General features: G+C 46.1%; 1 protein-coding gene across 1 annotated transcript in view; it reads left to right on the forward strand.

Annotated features, from left to right (window-relative positions):
• The window catches only part of BPIFB2 (BPI fold containing family B member 2), a 44,279-nt gene that overhangs the window by 15,043 nt on the left and 14,116 nt on the right, over window positions 1-15,120 (forward strand). The window contains exons 5-10 of the mRNA XM_030213471.1: window positions 595-655; window positions 3,256-3,316; window positions 4,083-4,174; window positions 6,269-6,454; window positions 9,280-9,327; window positions 10,391-10,561. Of these exons, the coding sequence (XP_030069331.1) occupies window positions 595-655; window positions 3,256-3,316; window positions 4,083-4,174; window positions 6,269-6,454; window positions 9,280-9,327; window positions 10,391-10,561 (619 nt within the window). The remainder of the gene's footprint in view (window positions 1-594; window positions 656-3,255; window positions 3,317-4,082; window positions 4,175-6,268; window positions 6,455-9,279; window positions 9,328-10,390; window positions 10,562-15,120) is intronic.

Consider the following 15,120-nt stretch of genomic DNA (forward strand, 5'->3'; position numbering starts at 1 on the left):
AGTAAGTAAGAGGAAGGGAGGTGACCCAGTGATGGGGGGGGGGGGGGGGGGCAGGGGAGGGAATATGTGACCTGGGGGGAGGGAAATATGTGACAGGGGGCGGGGTGAGGATATGAAATGGGCGGGGTGTGGGCGGGACAATGGGTTGGCCATGGGCAGGGCAGGGGGCGGGACATGTGCCCTCTTTTTCAGAGGACAAAATATGGTAACCCTACCTATGGTTAACATGCACTGTTTATCATACGCTAAAAATGCTAATACACCTCAGTAAACAGAGCTCCATGTTTGAAAATTGTTCCCTTCTCTTAGAGTGGAGATTAGAATATCAGAGCCTGGACAAAGTTGATACAAAACATGAGTAAGAACATGGATCAGTACAAAATCAGTTGGGTCAGAAATCAGTCATGTCATGATTCATTCTCTCTGAGCCAACATCACTTTCTATACAAGACATATAAGTGAGTTTAAAACTTGTTGCATATACTAATTGGTGCACGAGAAACCCCAGCCTGGACTTCTCAATTCTGACCTGTATATCCTTTCTAAAATGCCACTCCAAATCTCTTCCTCTTTTTATATTTTCCTATCATCCAGTTTGCTGCCCCCTATTGTAGATATACTGCGGGAATACATTCGTGCAATCTTAGTTGATAAGGTAAGAATCCAGGCTGCTTTCATTTTTTGTGCTGGCAACATGTATGGTATTCTGCAGGTCGGCTGATAAAAGAGTTGTTCGCCGTGATTAGTAAATTACAGCATGATGAACAAAAGCTTATTTCCAAACCAGATACTTCCAATGCAATGCTTACCTTACAATAACAAAATGGCTGCCATGACCTCTCATGAGACTACCACTAGAGGTTGTGGCAACCATATTGATAGTAGAGCATGGGCAGAAGTGAATTGAGATTGCTTCTGCCCTAGGGTTACCATATTTTGTCCCCAAAAAAGGAGGATGCATGCCACGCCCCCTTTCACACCCACTCACCCCTTCCATGCCCTCGCTCTGCCCTCCTGCCACGCCCTCGCTCCGCCCCTGTCACATTTTCCTCTCCCCCCTGTCACACACCCCGTCACCTCCCCTCCCTGTCACCCCCCTCCCCTTACTTACTATCTACTGCCCTGGTGGTCTAGTGACCACTTCGGGGCAGGAAATAGCCCCCTCTTTCCTGCCCGGAGCGCTGCCCTGCATGCATCCTTCCTGTTGGTGATCGCGTCGCCAATTCAAAATGGCCGCCGAGAGTTAAAGTCTCACGATGTCACGTCAACTCTCGGCAGCCATTTTGAATGGGCGTCGAGATCACCAACAGGAAGGATGCATGCAGGGCAGCGCTCCAGGCAGGAAAGAAGGGGCTCTTTCCTGCCCTGAAGGCGGAAGAGGTCACTAGACCACCAGAGCAGTAGTAAGTAAGGGGAGGGGAGGCTACCAATCTGCCCATTTGTCCGGATTTCTGGACAAACGGGCAGGCTGGCGGGCTGGCAAAACCCGCCTGGTTGTCCGGACATGTCCGGGTAAATCCGGACATTTGGTAACCCTATTCTGCCCTGAATATACCTCTAGATCATCAAGGATTGTAAGGTAAGTCTGCAGGGGGGGGGGGGAGGCTATGAGTAGGTATGTGGGGGGAGGCATATTAGTTAGGGGGGCTGAAGGGAGGGCTACTCCTATTTGGGGTGGAGGGGGCAGACTTTTCATTTCGGTTTCAGTTACGGCTGAAATAAGTCAGTGATTTTCCCGAGGCAATTTCAGTTTCAGCCAAAACTAAACCCAAATCTCAATAAATAACTAAAATGGAATGCCAGCATAGAGATTCATTATGCATGTAAGACTTTTGATACTACGTTTCACAGTGCTAAACCAGAAATTAGCTCATTTTACATTTCAAAGCCATTTACAGGGGTAGGAATGTGGCGAAAGCATTTAGGGCCCCTTTATAAAGCGGCGGTAAGCCCAATGTGGGTTTCACCGCTCACTAAAAAGGAAGTACTTTCAGGCTACCCCCCCCCCCCCCAGTGTGCTGTCATATCCAGTGCTACAAAAATATATTTATAGCACTGGTGTGTACCTGGTGGTAATTGGGCAGTGCCGAGCGTTGCCCGGTTACCATTGGGTTAGCGTGGGAGCCCTTACCGAATCGTCAAAAGGACTCCCACAGAAATGGCTGCGTGGCAGGTGCTTCATTTGCCGCACGGCCATTTCTTTTAAAAAAGAAACACCTACCTTTTACCCACTGTGGTAAAAGGGAGCCTCGGTGTGCGTCAAAAACAGGCACTGACAACAACGCTGCCCCCCTTTTGCCGCAGCTTGGTGAAAGGGGCCCTTAGGGATGTGTTCCTCGGAAACATGTTTTTGACAGGATCAAAAGTAATACACAAAAATCATAATTTCGAATGTATGGGTACTGTTTACATAGAAACTTCCAGCACAAAACATGGATTTTCTCTTTGAAGTTAATACAAAATTTGTGAGCTAAAAAGTACTTGCAGACTTTGCCCCAATGCGGATAGTTTGAAAACTATCCCTAACATCATCCTATATAATAATTCTCACCTCCAATGTTCTATGTGTCTTGCTGCCTGTATTCGTGATTTCTTCGGAGTTGGGGTGCTAGGCTATGTAGCACAGGCTGACGTCATGTAGAACGCCAGAGCTGGAGGAAGAGGGGCGAAAGGGGCAGGGCACAGGGGCGGAGGCGGAGAAGCGTCATGACCACTGGCAGGGAAAGAAAGGTCGGAGTCCTTCTTGGGCGTGAGCAGAGGGGGCAGAGCCATGGAGAGCGTGCTGCTGTGCCGAGCTGGCGCGCGGGTGCGCTCGCGCATTCATGCGCTGGTGGAAGGGGAGACCTCAGGAGTCAGAGTGGCGCTGCACACATGGCCATGTGATACGAGAACTCTTTTCGCATGGCCATGCGGTGGGGTGTCCTTACGGCCACCCATGAAGTGGCGATAAAGGCTCCCACTCTAAACCCAGTGGTAACCGGGCAGAGCACTGCGATGCACTATTACTGCCGCACAAGCCATTTCCGGGGGTTTTCTTTTTCCCCTGGAAACGGCGTGCATTCGGGACGAGACTACCACCACAGGTAGTCCTGGAAGAGCGAGCGGCATGCTACACAACAACTCTCATTAATGAATTAATAGGTTAGACAATGTGCAACTGACTAAAACAGGGAAGGGAAAACTTTCACTACAATAGAATAGAAGCTTTATATTTAACAGCTGGTATATTAATCCAATATAATTACTTTATTTCAGATGTGCATGACCGTTTCCAATGCCTTCATTGGGTTGAATGCAGAACTTGGGTTGCTAGGAGGTAAGTACAGTGATGTAGATTACCATAAAGGCAGGAAAAGGTTACACAGGACTTAAGGGGCATTTCACTGTTTTTATTAAATAGTTTTCCCTTTCTCTGCATTTTGGGGTACATTTTCAAAGTCTTGGGTGCCCTTTACATGGGTTGAAATGGAGGAAATCTGCCTATGTCCATCATATCTTGATAAGTGAATTTTTAGCCCTCTGAAACTATGAACTTGCTTTCAGACAATTTTCAAAAGGGCCTTAACTAGACAGTGCCACTGAATGGGCCTGATATCCAGACCACGGGAATTAGCCGTTGATGCTAAGACCGGATATTCAATGCTGGGCCGTTTGCAGTGACTGGCATTGGATATCCGGTTTATTTTGGGCCGGTGTGACTTTAACCGGCCAAGCCAATAGTCAACGTTGGCCAGTTAAAGTTAGACCAAACAAAGATATCACTGCTTTGCATGTGGCCAAATATGGTCACTCGTTAATTCAACCATCCGGCATATCCAAAAGACTCCCCAGTGTCATCATTGCATTTATTTCTATTCAAAATCTTTGTTTTAGAACAATTTTTGAAAATCGGGACTCCTATGCCCTTGTTTATGCATTGCTTGAGGGGTTTATGCAGTGTTTTCCATATTATCCGACTTTTCAAATATCCAACAAATGCATTGGTCATGTTTATGTCAGATAATCGAGACTGTACAGTATGTGCACACATTTGTAGTTTTGTGCCCTATTAAATGTTTTCCTCTGTGTTGAATGACTTTTAGCTATCACTCCAGTTGATGATCAAGTCAATCTTCAGTACATTATGCCAAGTCAGCCTGTTATAACTAATGACTATATGGATATGTATATGGACGTAAGTATAAACCGCAATCATATCATGACATCATGAAGACTATGGCTTGGAACACAACAAACGTTAATTGGACTCCATTTTACTCATCGGTCACCACAATTCCAGAATGACTATTGAAAACTTTATGTGAAGGAAAATTCAACAGAGCACTTAGCTTTTGAATGTAATTCCCAACGGGGCTTCCCGTTTCACTTCCTCAGGGGACTAAGTGCTGAATAATTCCATACACTCATTTATCATGGCACTAGATTCTAAACATGGCATTCCATCTTTCCGTAACGTTATCTAGCTCCCTCACACAAAAAGTTTTCAGTAGTCATTCTGCAGTTGTGGTGACTATATAAAAGATATTGCAGCATTGAATATCTGGTTTTATTTTTTTCCACAGTAACTTAATAGGTCAAGCCGATATTTAGCGAAAAACGGTTAAGTGCTTAGGAGGAGATTCTATATATTCTAAAGCATTGGCACAAGGAGCTGCAGTGGGAATTGAACTCAGTTCCCCAGGATCAAAGTCCACTACACTAACCACTAGGCTACTCCTCCACTCATTCCACCAATAAGAGCCAACCTCATCAGTGATGTCACAATGGCTTGATTGCCCCGATACTTCGCTCACTTCTGATATTGTGATGTCATAAGGGAAAGGGAAATGGGACTTGATATACCACCTTTGTGAGGTTTTTGCAACTACATTCAAAGCAGTTTACATATATTCAGGTACTTATTTTGTAGCAGGGGCAATGGAGGGTTAAGTGGCTTGCCAGAGTCACAAGGAGCTTCAGTGGAAATCGAACTCAGTTCTCCAGGATCAAAGTCCACTGCCCTAAACACAAGGCTACTCCTCCACTCCACTTGCTAAAGTGTCCAAAGATCTGTTCCTGGCCAGATCCAAAGGCCTCTATTCTATCCTCATCATTCTCGATCTATCTGCTTCTTTTGACACTGTTGATCACAGCCTACTCCTTGATATGCTGTCCCCCATTCTCTATTTCTGTGGATAACACTCTCATCCTTCCTGTCTCATCAGCTCGTAACCTTGGGGTCATCTTCGACTCCTCCCTCTTCTTCTGTGCACATATTCAGCAGACTGCTAAAACCTGTCGTTTCTTTCTCTATAATATCACCAAAATTTGTCCTTTCCTTTCTGAGCACACTACCAGAACCCTCATCCACACTCTTATGACCTCTCGCTTAGACTGTTGCAACTTGCTTCTCACAGGTCTCCCACTTAGCCATCTCTCTCCTCTTCAATCTGTTCAAAATTCTGCCACACGACTTATATTCCTCCAGTGTCGCTATGCTCATATTAGCCCTCTCCTCAAGTCACTTCACTGGCTTCCTATCCATTTCCAGATACAGTTCAAACTCCTCTTATTGACCTATAAGTGCATTCACTCTGCAGCTCCTCAGTACCTCTCCACTCTCATCTCTCCCTACACTCCTCGATAAATGGAAGAGTCTTACAGCGTTTATGTAATTCACAAGTTTGATATGGAGTAACATTACAATATGGAAGAGTGGAATGTGACACAGGTCCATAAAAGCAGCTCTTGGAGTTTTTCAGTGCTGGTAATAAAGGGCCAGATTCTATATAAGGCACCTAAAAAAAATCTACGCAGAAAACGTTTCTGCCTAAGCGTATCCCAGTGCCTAAAACAATGTGCTTCTATTTATACCAACAAAAATGTGATGTAAATCTCTGCATGTAGATTTACGCACACTGGGCCATATTCTATAACTATGCATGTAAATTTTGGAATGCCCACAAAGCGCCCTTTTCCTCGCCTATAGTCACACATCTGACTGCGCGCATTATAGTTTAGGCACAGTTCATTATAGAATTTGTTTAGTGAGTTGTGCGCATAAATTCTAATTATTGCCAATTAGTGCTCATTATTGCTTGTTAAGTGCTGTTATCAACGCTGATTAGTTTGTTAAGCTAATTAGGTTACCTGCGTTGTTATAGAATATGCCTGGATTTCCTCATGGATCTCTAGGCGTGCTATATAGAATCCAGCAGAAAGTGTGTAGATTTGTTTTGTAAAGGATTCTTAAAAGCAGTGCAGTATTATATTTCTGTTTTCTTTCCAGGCTCAGTACACAGTGAATGATCAGTTAATTAACCTTCCTGATAGCACAAAGAATTTCTCCCTGCCACCAGACGCTGGCAACAGTGACTCTATGGTCAATATAGGATTTTCTCAACAGTATTTCCAGTCCATGTACACAGCCATGCAGAGCTCCGGATCTTTCAACATTGACATCACACATGAAATGGTTAGTATTACAGCCAGTGGCATTCCTAAGTCGGCCGCCATCCAGGGTGGATCGCTGCAGCACCCTCTCTGGTGCAGCACCCAAGGGCCCTGGCTCATCACCCCCCCCCCCCCCCCCCCCGGCGCATCACCTCCATTCCTCTGGTGCATTGCTCTTTCCTCCTGGGGGTGCTGGGAACAGTCACACTGCTGTCGGCACCACCGGTTCCCTGCCCCGGAACAGGAAGTAACATCAGAGGGAGCAGGGAACCAGCAGAGTCAACATCCATGCGGCTGCTCCATGCACCTCTCTGCACCCTCACCGTCCCACCCTCGGTATGCCACTGATTACAGCCAAGGATTTGTTTTGCTGACATCCATGCGACTGCTCCATGCACCTTCCTGCACCCCCACCGACCCCCCTCGGCATGCCACTGATTACAGCCAAGGATATTTTTGCTTTTGAGTCATGTCCTTGAATGCTAACACTCCCTCTACAGCAGGGGTCCTCAACCCAGTCCTCAGGACACATCTAGCCAATCAGGTTTTCAGGATACCCACAATGAATATGCATGAAGTAGATTTACATGGAATGGAAGTAGCACATGAAAATGTAACTCATGCATATTCATTGCGGCTGATATTCAGATAGCGGGAGTTAGACTGGCTAACTCCCGCAGTTGGCCTAAGCCCAGATATTCAATGCCAGGCCATTTCCGGTGACCAGCAATGGATATCCTGTTTATTTTGGGCCGTTTTAAAGCTAACTGGCTAAGTCGACATTCAGACTTAGCCGGTTATCTTTAAAAGGGCCAAAGATATCCCCCGTTTTCACATGGCCAAATATAGCCGTAAAACTGGTTTAAAGATCAGGGGCCTGTTATCCCCCGCTGAATATCGGCAGATAGCTGGTTAAACCATTCTGACCGGTTAAATAGGATTGAATATCAGGCAGAGTGTGCATATCCTGAAAACCTGGCACGCAGTAAAAGATAAACCAGAAATTCAGCACTGGTTTCCAGATACTTAGGGCTGATTGGTTGTGGTATCCAGTTAGTGGTGAGATTCAAACCGCTAACGAATACCTCTGTCCAGATAAAGTTACATAGAAACACACTGTTAAGATCCCCCTTAGGGAGCCCCCCCCCTTGACCCTTGCTGGACACCGGTCCTGGAGGGTGAAGAGGGTCTTTCAGAAGGCTTGGAATATATCCCACCAATAGGACCTCTATTACCTGACTCCTGTCACTTATGGATATCAGTGTGTGAATTCATTTCCCCATAATACGTCTGGTGAATGGTATTTAGTGAAGAGTAGATTTATGAAAGAAATTATTCTATCACTGTAGGAAATAAAAGGAGTGAAACTTTGAGTAATACCAAGATACAGCTGAAAGTTCAGATATGTAGAAACTTTTATTTCTTACATCAGTCTGGTACGCTCATCACAGGGTCTTAGGACATCCGTCCGTAGCTTTACATCTCTGGAGAGTTGGGGATCGAATCCAAACTCCTCCCAGATTCACCTTTCCTATATACCCTTTTTCCTCATTATTCACTTCATTAAAACTGTATAATTATATGCAAATCTTGTTTTCTTACAGTAGCTGACCGCAAGCTAACCACAAGCTAGATCGGAAGCCCAAATCTCCCCTCCCCCTCCCCTTACACATTTCCCAATCCTCTGCAATACCTTCTTGTGATAAACAATTTTTTTCCCTCTTTTCCTATCTTCATAGGCATCCATCTTAAAAAAGGATTCCATCTTAGCCTAACCTAACTTGTCAATTCAGGTTATCTAATTCTTCATTTAAGCTTTAAAACTGCATTTGCTTGTTAGGCCAGATCCTGATTTGACTTGCCAACTAGACACTGCTTCAGCAGGTGCCCAGTGTTAAGTCTTATCTCAGTTTTACTGGCCTAGCCAGTGCCTCTCAGGCCTAGGCTTCATGACAGAGCCCACCACTATTCCAGTGACGGGGGCTCTGGCTACAACATATATTAACAATATAGACCATAGGTCTATCCAGTCTGCCCATCCATTACATCTACCATCCCTTCCTCTCCCTTATACATCCTATGCACTTGTCCCGAGCTTTCTTGAATTCGGATACAGTCTTCGTCTCCACCACCTCCAACGGGAGGCCGTTCCGTGCAAGTACCACCTTTTCCTTGAAGAAGAATTTATATAGTAACATAGTAGATGACACGGTCCATCCAGTCTGCCCAAGAAGATAACTCATATGTGCTACTTTTTGTGTATTCCTGACCTTGATATGTATCTGCCATTTTCAGGGCACACACCGTAGAAGTCTGCCCAGCACTAGCCCCGCCTCCCAACCACTTGCCTCTTTATCTGGTTAGAGGTCTCAATATGGCCATTATCTGGAGATGCTTCTGAGTTGTCCCACAATCCACCCACAGAGCTCCCCAGCACTATCCGGATAATGCCAAGGTGGTCAGAGGAAATACTGGGTGGCTTTATCCAGTTAGTGCCGCTAAATAGTCCCTTATCCATTTGCAGCAGCTGCTAACTGGATGTGGCTTTTGGTCTGCAAAATTAATTTAATGTGCTTTAACCTCTGAATTAATACCCATACAATTTGCATGCATTAAATAGTTTAATGTGCATCAAACAATTTTAATTCAGCTAATAGTGTGAAACAAACTGATATCCCAACTTGAATGTCTTTTTTCTATCTAGACAAGTTCAATAAAATTGGACATTAAGGGAGTTGCAATGGAGCACAGAATAGTATAAACCATAAGACAAAGAGCACATTTTCTATCATTTTAAAAGCTAAAAGACATGCAAATGACACAACCAAAATCTAATTTGTTCTACAGCTTCCCGAGCAACTAACCGTCGCTGCCCTGGGCTCTTATATTCCTGAGGTATGTAACGTTTAATGTCTTTAGTTCAGCTTCAGTAAGATCAGTGCAAACTAGCCTAACATTTCCTGCATTTAGACTGCATAATATTTCACAATATACTACTCAGTATGATTTTAGATGACGCAGTACGTCACTCAACATGTAATTAAACTCTGGAATGTGTTGCCAGAGAAAGTGGTCAAGGCGGTTAGCTTAGCGGGGTTTAAAAAAGGTTTGGCCAGCTTCCTAAAGGAAAAGTCCATAGACCATTATTAAAATGGACTTGGGGAAAATCCACTGCTTATTTCTGGGATAAGTAGCATAAAATGTATTGAACTTTTTCAGGACCTTGCCAGGTATTTGTGACCTGGATTGGCCACTGTTGGAAACAGGATGCTGGGCTTGATGGACCTTTGGTCTGAACCAGTATGGCAATACTTATGTACTTATCTACTCTTTGAATAAAATACTGCTGTGAGGATGCAGCAAGAGTTATTTAAAACCCCCAGAAAGGGGAAAGTTATCAAGTTGTATTAACTCGTGTTAATTGGCCCTTAGGTTGTGGTGCCATAACACAGCAAGCTCCAGGGGTAGTTTCACCGTACTATCACTAGGAGTTATATTCTTGTGTAAGAAGCATGACCCTTAGCGGGGATTGCCAGCATCATTTTAGAACAAGGTGCTGGTGAGGGCAGGAGCAACTGGGGAGCTCCAGTATGGTAGGCCCAGGGTACCTGTAGGAGGGTGGAGGAGGGACCTAGGGAGAAGGTGTTGCCTGGAGTAGTTGGATTGAGGGAAGGGACAATTGTGTGTGAGGGGAGGCAACTCTTTGGTGTGGCAAAAGAGGGAGCTTTATCGGGGATGTGGCCAAGATGGGCTTTCTGCATGGGGGAGGGGGAGTACTCTGGCCATGTTTAAACCACAGGCAATTTCAAGTAAGCTAGAAACATTTCCCTATACAAATTTCAATAGCTGTACATATTTCTTCCTTTCTGTGGTTTGTGTTTTCTTCTTGTGTATATATTCAGGGTATCCTGGGTAAATATCTAAGGATCTTTTTAACTTTATTTTTTAATGTACGTAGGTCGCTAAACAATACCCACCGTCCTCACCTTTACAAGTAAAGTTCTCCGTTGACAAGAGCCCAGAAGTCACTTTAATGACCAAGAACTTGGTTGTCAATTTACATTGTTCTGTTGACATTTGTGTGGTCTGTGAGCTATCTGGCGGTAAATCTCTTCTGAATTTTGCCATGGTGAGTATAAGCACGTGGACATCAATACTACTATTGCAAGACAACATGGGGGCACAGTCTGTAATCCAATGTGCATATTTCCTTAGAATAGATGCATGTATATACCAAAATTCTCCTTAAACGCTGTTTTATAAATATTTGCCTATCCTATATAATAATTTGTACCGTCAACGTTCCATGGCTTGCTGGCTGTCTGGGTCCGTAACATCCTGACGTCAGCAAGCCTCCAGCGTTCCATTCACTCTCACTGTGCTGCCCTCGAGTAAAGACGAAATGACATCAGAGGGCGGAACAGTGAAAGGGAAGGGAATGCTGGAGGCGAGCTGACATCAAGATGTTATGAACGCAAGCAAGTGAAGGCAACGGAACGCTGGAGGAGAGGACAGAATCGCGGGACATCGAGGTGAGGGGAGGGCAGGGCAGAGGAGAATCGATGGACATGGATGGGATGGGAGGAGAGGGGAGGAGAGAATCGTGGGACACGGATGGGAGGGCAGGGCAGAGGAGAATTGCTGGGGATGGCAGAATCGCGGGACATGGATGAGAGGGCAGGGCACAGGACAATCACTGGACATGGAGGGGAGGACAGAATCGCGGGACATTGAGGGGAGGGCAGAGGAGAATCAATGGACATGGATGGGATGGGAGGAGAGGAGAGAATCATGGGACAAGGATGGGAGGGCAGGGCAGAGGATAATCGCTGGGAAGGGCAGAATCACGGGACATGGATGGGAGGGCAGGGTACAGGACAATAGCTGGACATGGAGGGGAGGACAGAATCGCAGGACATCGAGGTGAGGGGAGGACAGGGCAGAGGAGAATTGATGAACGTGGATGGGATGGGAGGAGAGGAGAGAATCACAGGACACAGATAGGAGGGCAGGGCAGAGGAGAATCGCTGGGGAGGGCAGAATCGCTGGACATGGATTGGAGGGCAGGGCTCCGGACAATCGCTGGACATGGAGGGGAGGACACAATCACGGGACATCAAGGTGAAGGGAAGGCAGGGCAGAGGAGAATCGATGGACATGGATGGGATGGGTGGAGAGGAGAGAATCGCGGAACACAGATGTAGGTCAGGGCACAGGACAATCGCTGGACATGGAGGGGAGGACAGAATCACGGGACATCGATGTGAGGGGAGGGCAGGGCAGAGGAGAATCGATGGACATGGATGGGATGAGAGGAGAGAATCACGGGACACGAATGGGAGGGCAGGGCAGAAGAGAATCGTTGGGAAGGGCAGAATCCCATGACACGGATGGGAGAGCAGGGCACAGGACAATCAATGGACAGGGAGGGGAGGACAGAATCACGGGGCATTGAGGGGCGGGCAGGGCAGAGGAGAATCGATGGACATGGATGAGATGGGAGGAGAGAATCGCAGGACACGGATGGAAGGGCAGGGCAGAGGAGAATCGATTGACATGGAGGGGAAGGGAGGTGAGGGGAGAATCGCAGGACACGGATGGGATGGGAGGGCAGGGCACAGGACAATCAGTGGACATGGAGGGGAGGACAGAATCGCGGGACATTGTGGGGAGGGCAGGGCAGAGGAGAATCGACGAACATGTATGGGATCGGAGGAGATGAGAGAATCACGGGACACGGATGGGAGGGCAGGAAAGAGGAGAATCGCTGGACATAGAGAATATGGGAGGCGAGGGGAGAATCGCGGGGCACGAATGGGAGGGCAGGGCGGAGGAGAATTGCTGGTCATGGAGGGGAGGTCAGAATCGCGGGACATGGAGGGCATGGGAGGGGAGAGACGCATCGCTGGACATGGAGGGGAGGGCAGGGGAGAGAGGAAAAATCACTTAGACGAGAGCCTTCCTAGGGCCCGTTTCATTTTTGAACGAAACGGACTTGGTTCCACTAGTCTTGTATAGTTTGTACTTTAAAGGAAAATAGATCAACATAGAAACACAGAGAATGACAGCGGATAAAGACGGTGAGCCTGACATTCAAAGCGATTTAACCAGCTGTTGAGCGGTTAAGGAGTCCTTTTACTAAGGTGCGCTGAAAAATGGCTTGCGGTAGTGTAGGCACGGGTTTCGGGTGCGTGCCAATTTATTTTTCAGTGTGACTGTAAAAACAGCCTTTAAAAAAATTTTCCTGTAAATGGACATGCAGCAAAATCAAAATTGCCATGCGTCCATTTTGGGTCTGCGACCAGGTTGCCAGCCATTGACCTAGTGGTAAATTCTCACACGGTAACCGAGCAGTAATGACCTATGCGCGTCAAATGCCACTTGGCGTGCGCTCGATGCACGTGGCCGAAATTATTTTTTGGCCGTGTGTATCAGACGTGCACCAAAAATGAAATTACCACAACAGCCATATGGCAGCCGGGCGGTAACTCCATTTTGGCATGCATTGGGCGCGCATAGACGCTTACGCGGCTTACTAAAAGGGCCCCTTAGCCAGCTACTGAGCAGTTAAATAACTTGATCGGGGCTAGCTGCTAATATTCAATGACACTTAACCAGCTAAATGCTGTTGAATATCGTGGTTAGCACCAAACTCCCAGCCGGATTTGTTGGGGGCATTCCGGGGGTGGAGTAAAGGGAAAGGGAAATGGGACTTGATATACTGCCTTTCTGAGGTTTTTGCAACTACATTCAAAGTGGTTTACATATATTCAGATACTTATTTTGTACCAGGGTCACAAGGAGCTGCAGTGGAAATTGAACGCAGTTCCACAGGATCAAAGTCTGCTGCACTAACCACTAGGCTACTCCTCCACTAGCAACATTCCATGTAGAATCTCCAATAGTAGCAACAGAATCTCAACATTCCAAGTAGAATCTTCAAACAGTAGCAACATTCCAGAATCTCAAATAGTTGCAACAGCAACATTCCATGTAGAATCTCAAATAGGAAAAGGGAAATGGGACTTGATATACCGCCTTTCTGAGGTTTTTGCAACTACATTCAAAGCGGTTTACATATATTCAGATACTTATTTTGTACCAGGGGCAATGGAGAGTTAAGTGACTTGCCCAGAGTCACAAGGAGCTGCAGTGGGAATCGAACGCAGTTCCCCAGGATCAAAGTCCACTGCACTAACCACTAGGCTACTCCTCCACCCCAAACACTTAAGTGGCCAGGTTTACCATATAAATGGGACCGCATAGAAGTCTGTCCTGTTTTTATGGGCTAACCCATGGCTGCTTAAGGGGTCCTTTTACTAAGGTACCCTGCAAAATAACCTGTGCTAGTGTAGGTGTGTGCTTTGGGCACCTGCAGATCCAAAAACGGATGTGCGGCAAAATAAAAATTGGCGTGCATCCATTTTGGGTCTGAGACCTTACCGCCAGCCATTGACTTAGCGGTAAGGTCTCACGCGGTAATCGGGCGGCAATGGTCTACATGCACCAAATGCTGATTACCGCCGGGTTTTGCCGTGCGTCCAAAAATAAAAGAAAAATGGATGCGCGTAAAAATGAGACTACCGCACCCTCCTGGTGGTAATTTCAGATTTGCTGCATACCCATAATGCCTGGATGATTTATTTATCTATTTCCTCCCATGTGCGGTGTTTCCGGTAGTAATCGGCAGTTGACACACGCTGAACTGTCACTGAATGGGTAGCGTGTGAGCCCTTACTGCTAGATCAGTGGGTGGCGTTAAGGGATCAGGACGTTTTTAGGCAGACTCACAGAAGCAGAAGCCTGCGGAGCCACATTACTGATCTGCAAGGGCGGGCTTCTACATGGAATGTTGCTAGTGGCATAGCAACATTCCATGTAGAATCTCAAATAGTAGCAACAGAATCTCAATAATAGCAACATTCCATCTAGAATCTCAAATAGTAGCAACAGAAGAATCTCAATAGTAGCAACATTCCATGTAGAATCTCAAATAGTAGCAACATTCCATCTAGAATCTCAACTAGAGAAAGGGAAATGGGACTTGAAATACTGCCTTTCTGAGGTTTTTGCATCTACATTCAAAGCGGTTTACATATATTCAGGTACTTATTTTATACCAGGGGCAATAGAGGGTTAAGTGACTTGCCCAGAGTCACAAGGAGCTGTAGTGGGAATCAAACTCAGTTCCCCAGGATCAAAATCCACTGCATTAACCACTAGGCTACTCCTCCAAGCCAAACAAACCCAGAAATTCAATGCTGGTGGCTGGATATGGTCCCAGCATTGAATTTCCAGGTTTGTTAGTAACAGAGGGAGTTAGCCAGTCTAACTCCCGCTGCCTCAATATCGGAGCCCAAAATTTGTCTCCACCACGAGGCCGTTGAATGCATCCACCATTCTTTTGCTAAAGATATATTTTCTTAGATTACTCCTGAGTTTGTCCCCTTTCACCTTTACCCCACCATGCCCCCTCATTCCAGAGCTTCAGTTCAATTTTTTTAAAGTCTTGTCTCCTGTGAATGCACGTGGGTAGATCTTGCACTTATGTGTGTAACTAGCTCTATGGTAAGCATAATTATTTGCACCTAACTTATAGGCTTGGAATTTGGTGATTACACTAGTATTTATAAAGGAAAGTAGGGAAATAGATTCTTTTAGAATAGGCTCCTACCAGGTACCCTCCGG

Source organism: Microcaecilia unicolor, chromosome 8, assembly GCF_901765095.1.
Source record: "Microcaecilia unicolor chromosome 8, aMicUni1.1, whole genome shotgun sequence".
Taxonomy (NCBI): Eukaryota; Metazoa; Chordata; class Amphibia; order Gymnophiona; family Siphonopidae; genus Microcaecilia; species Microcaecilia unicolor.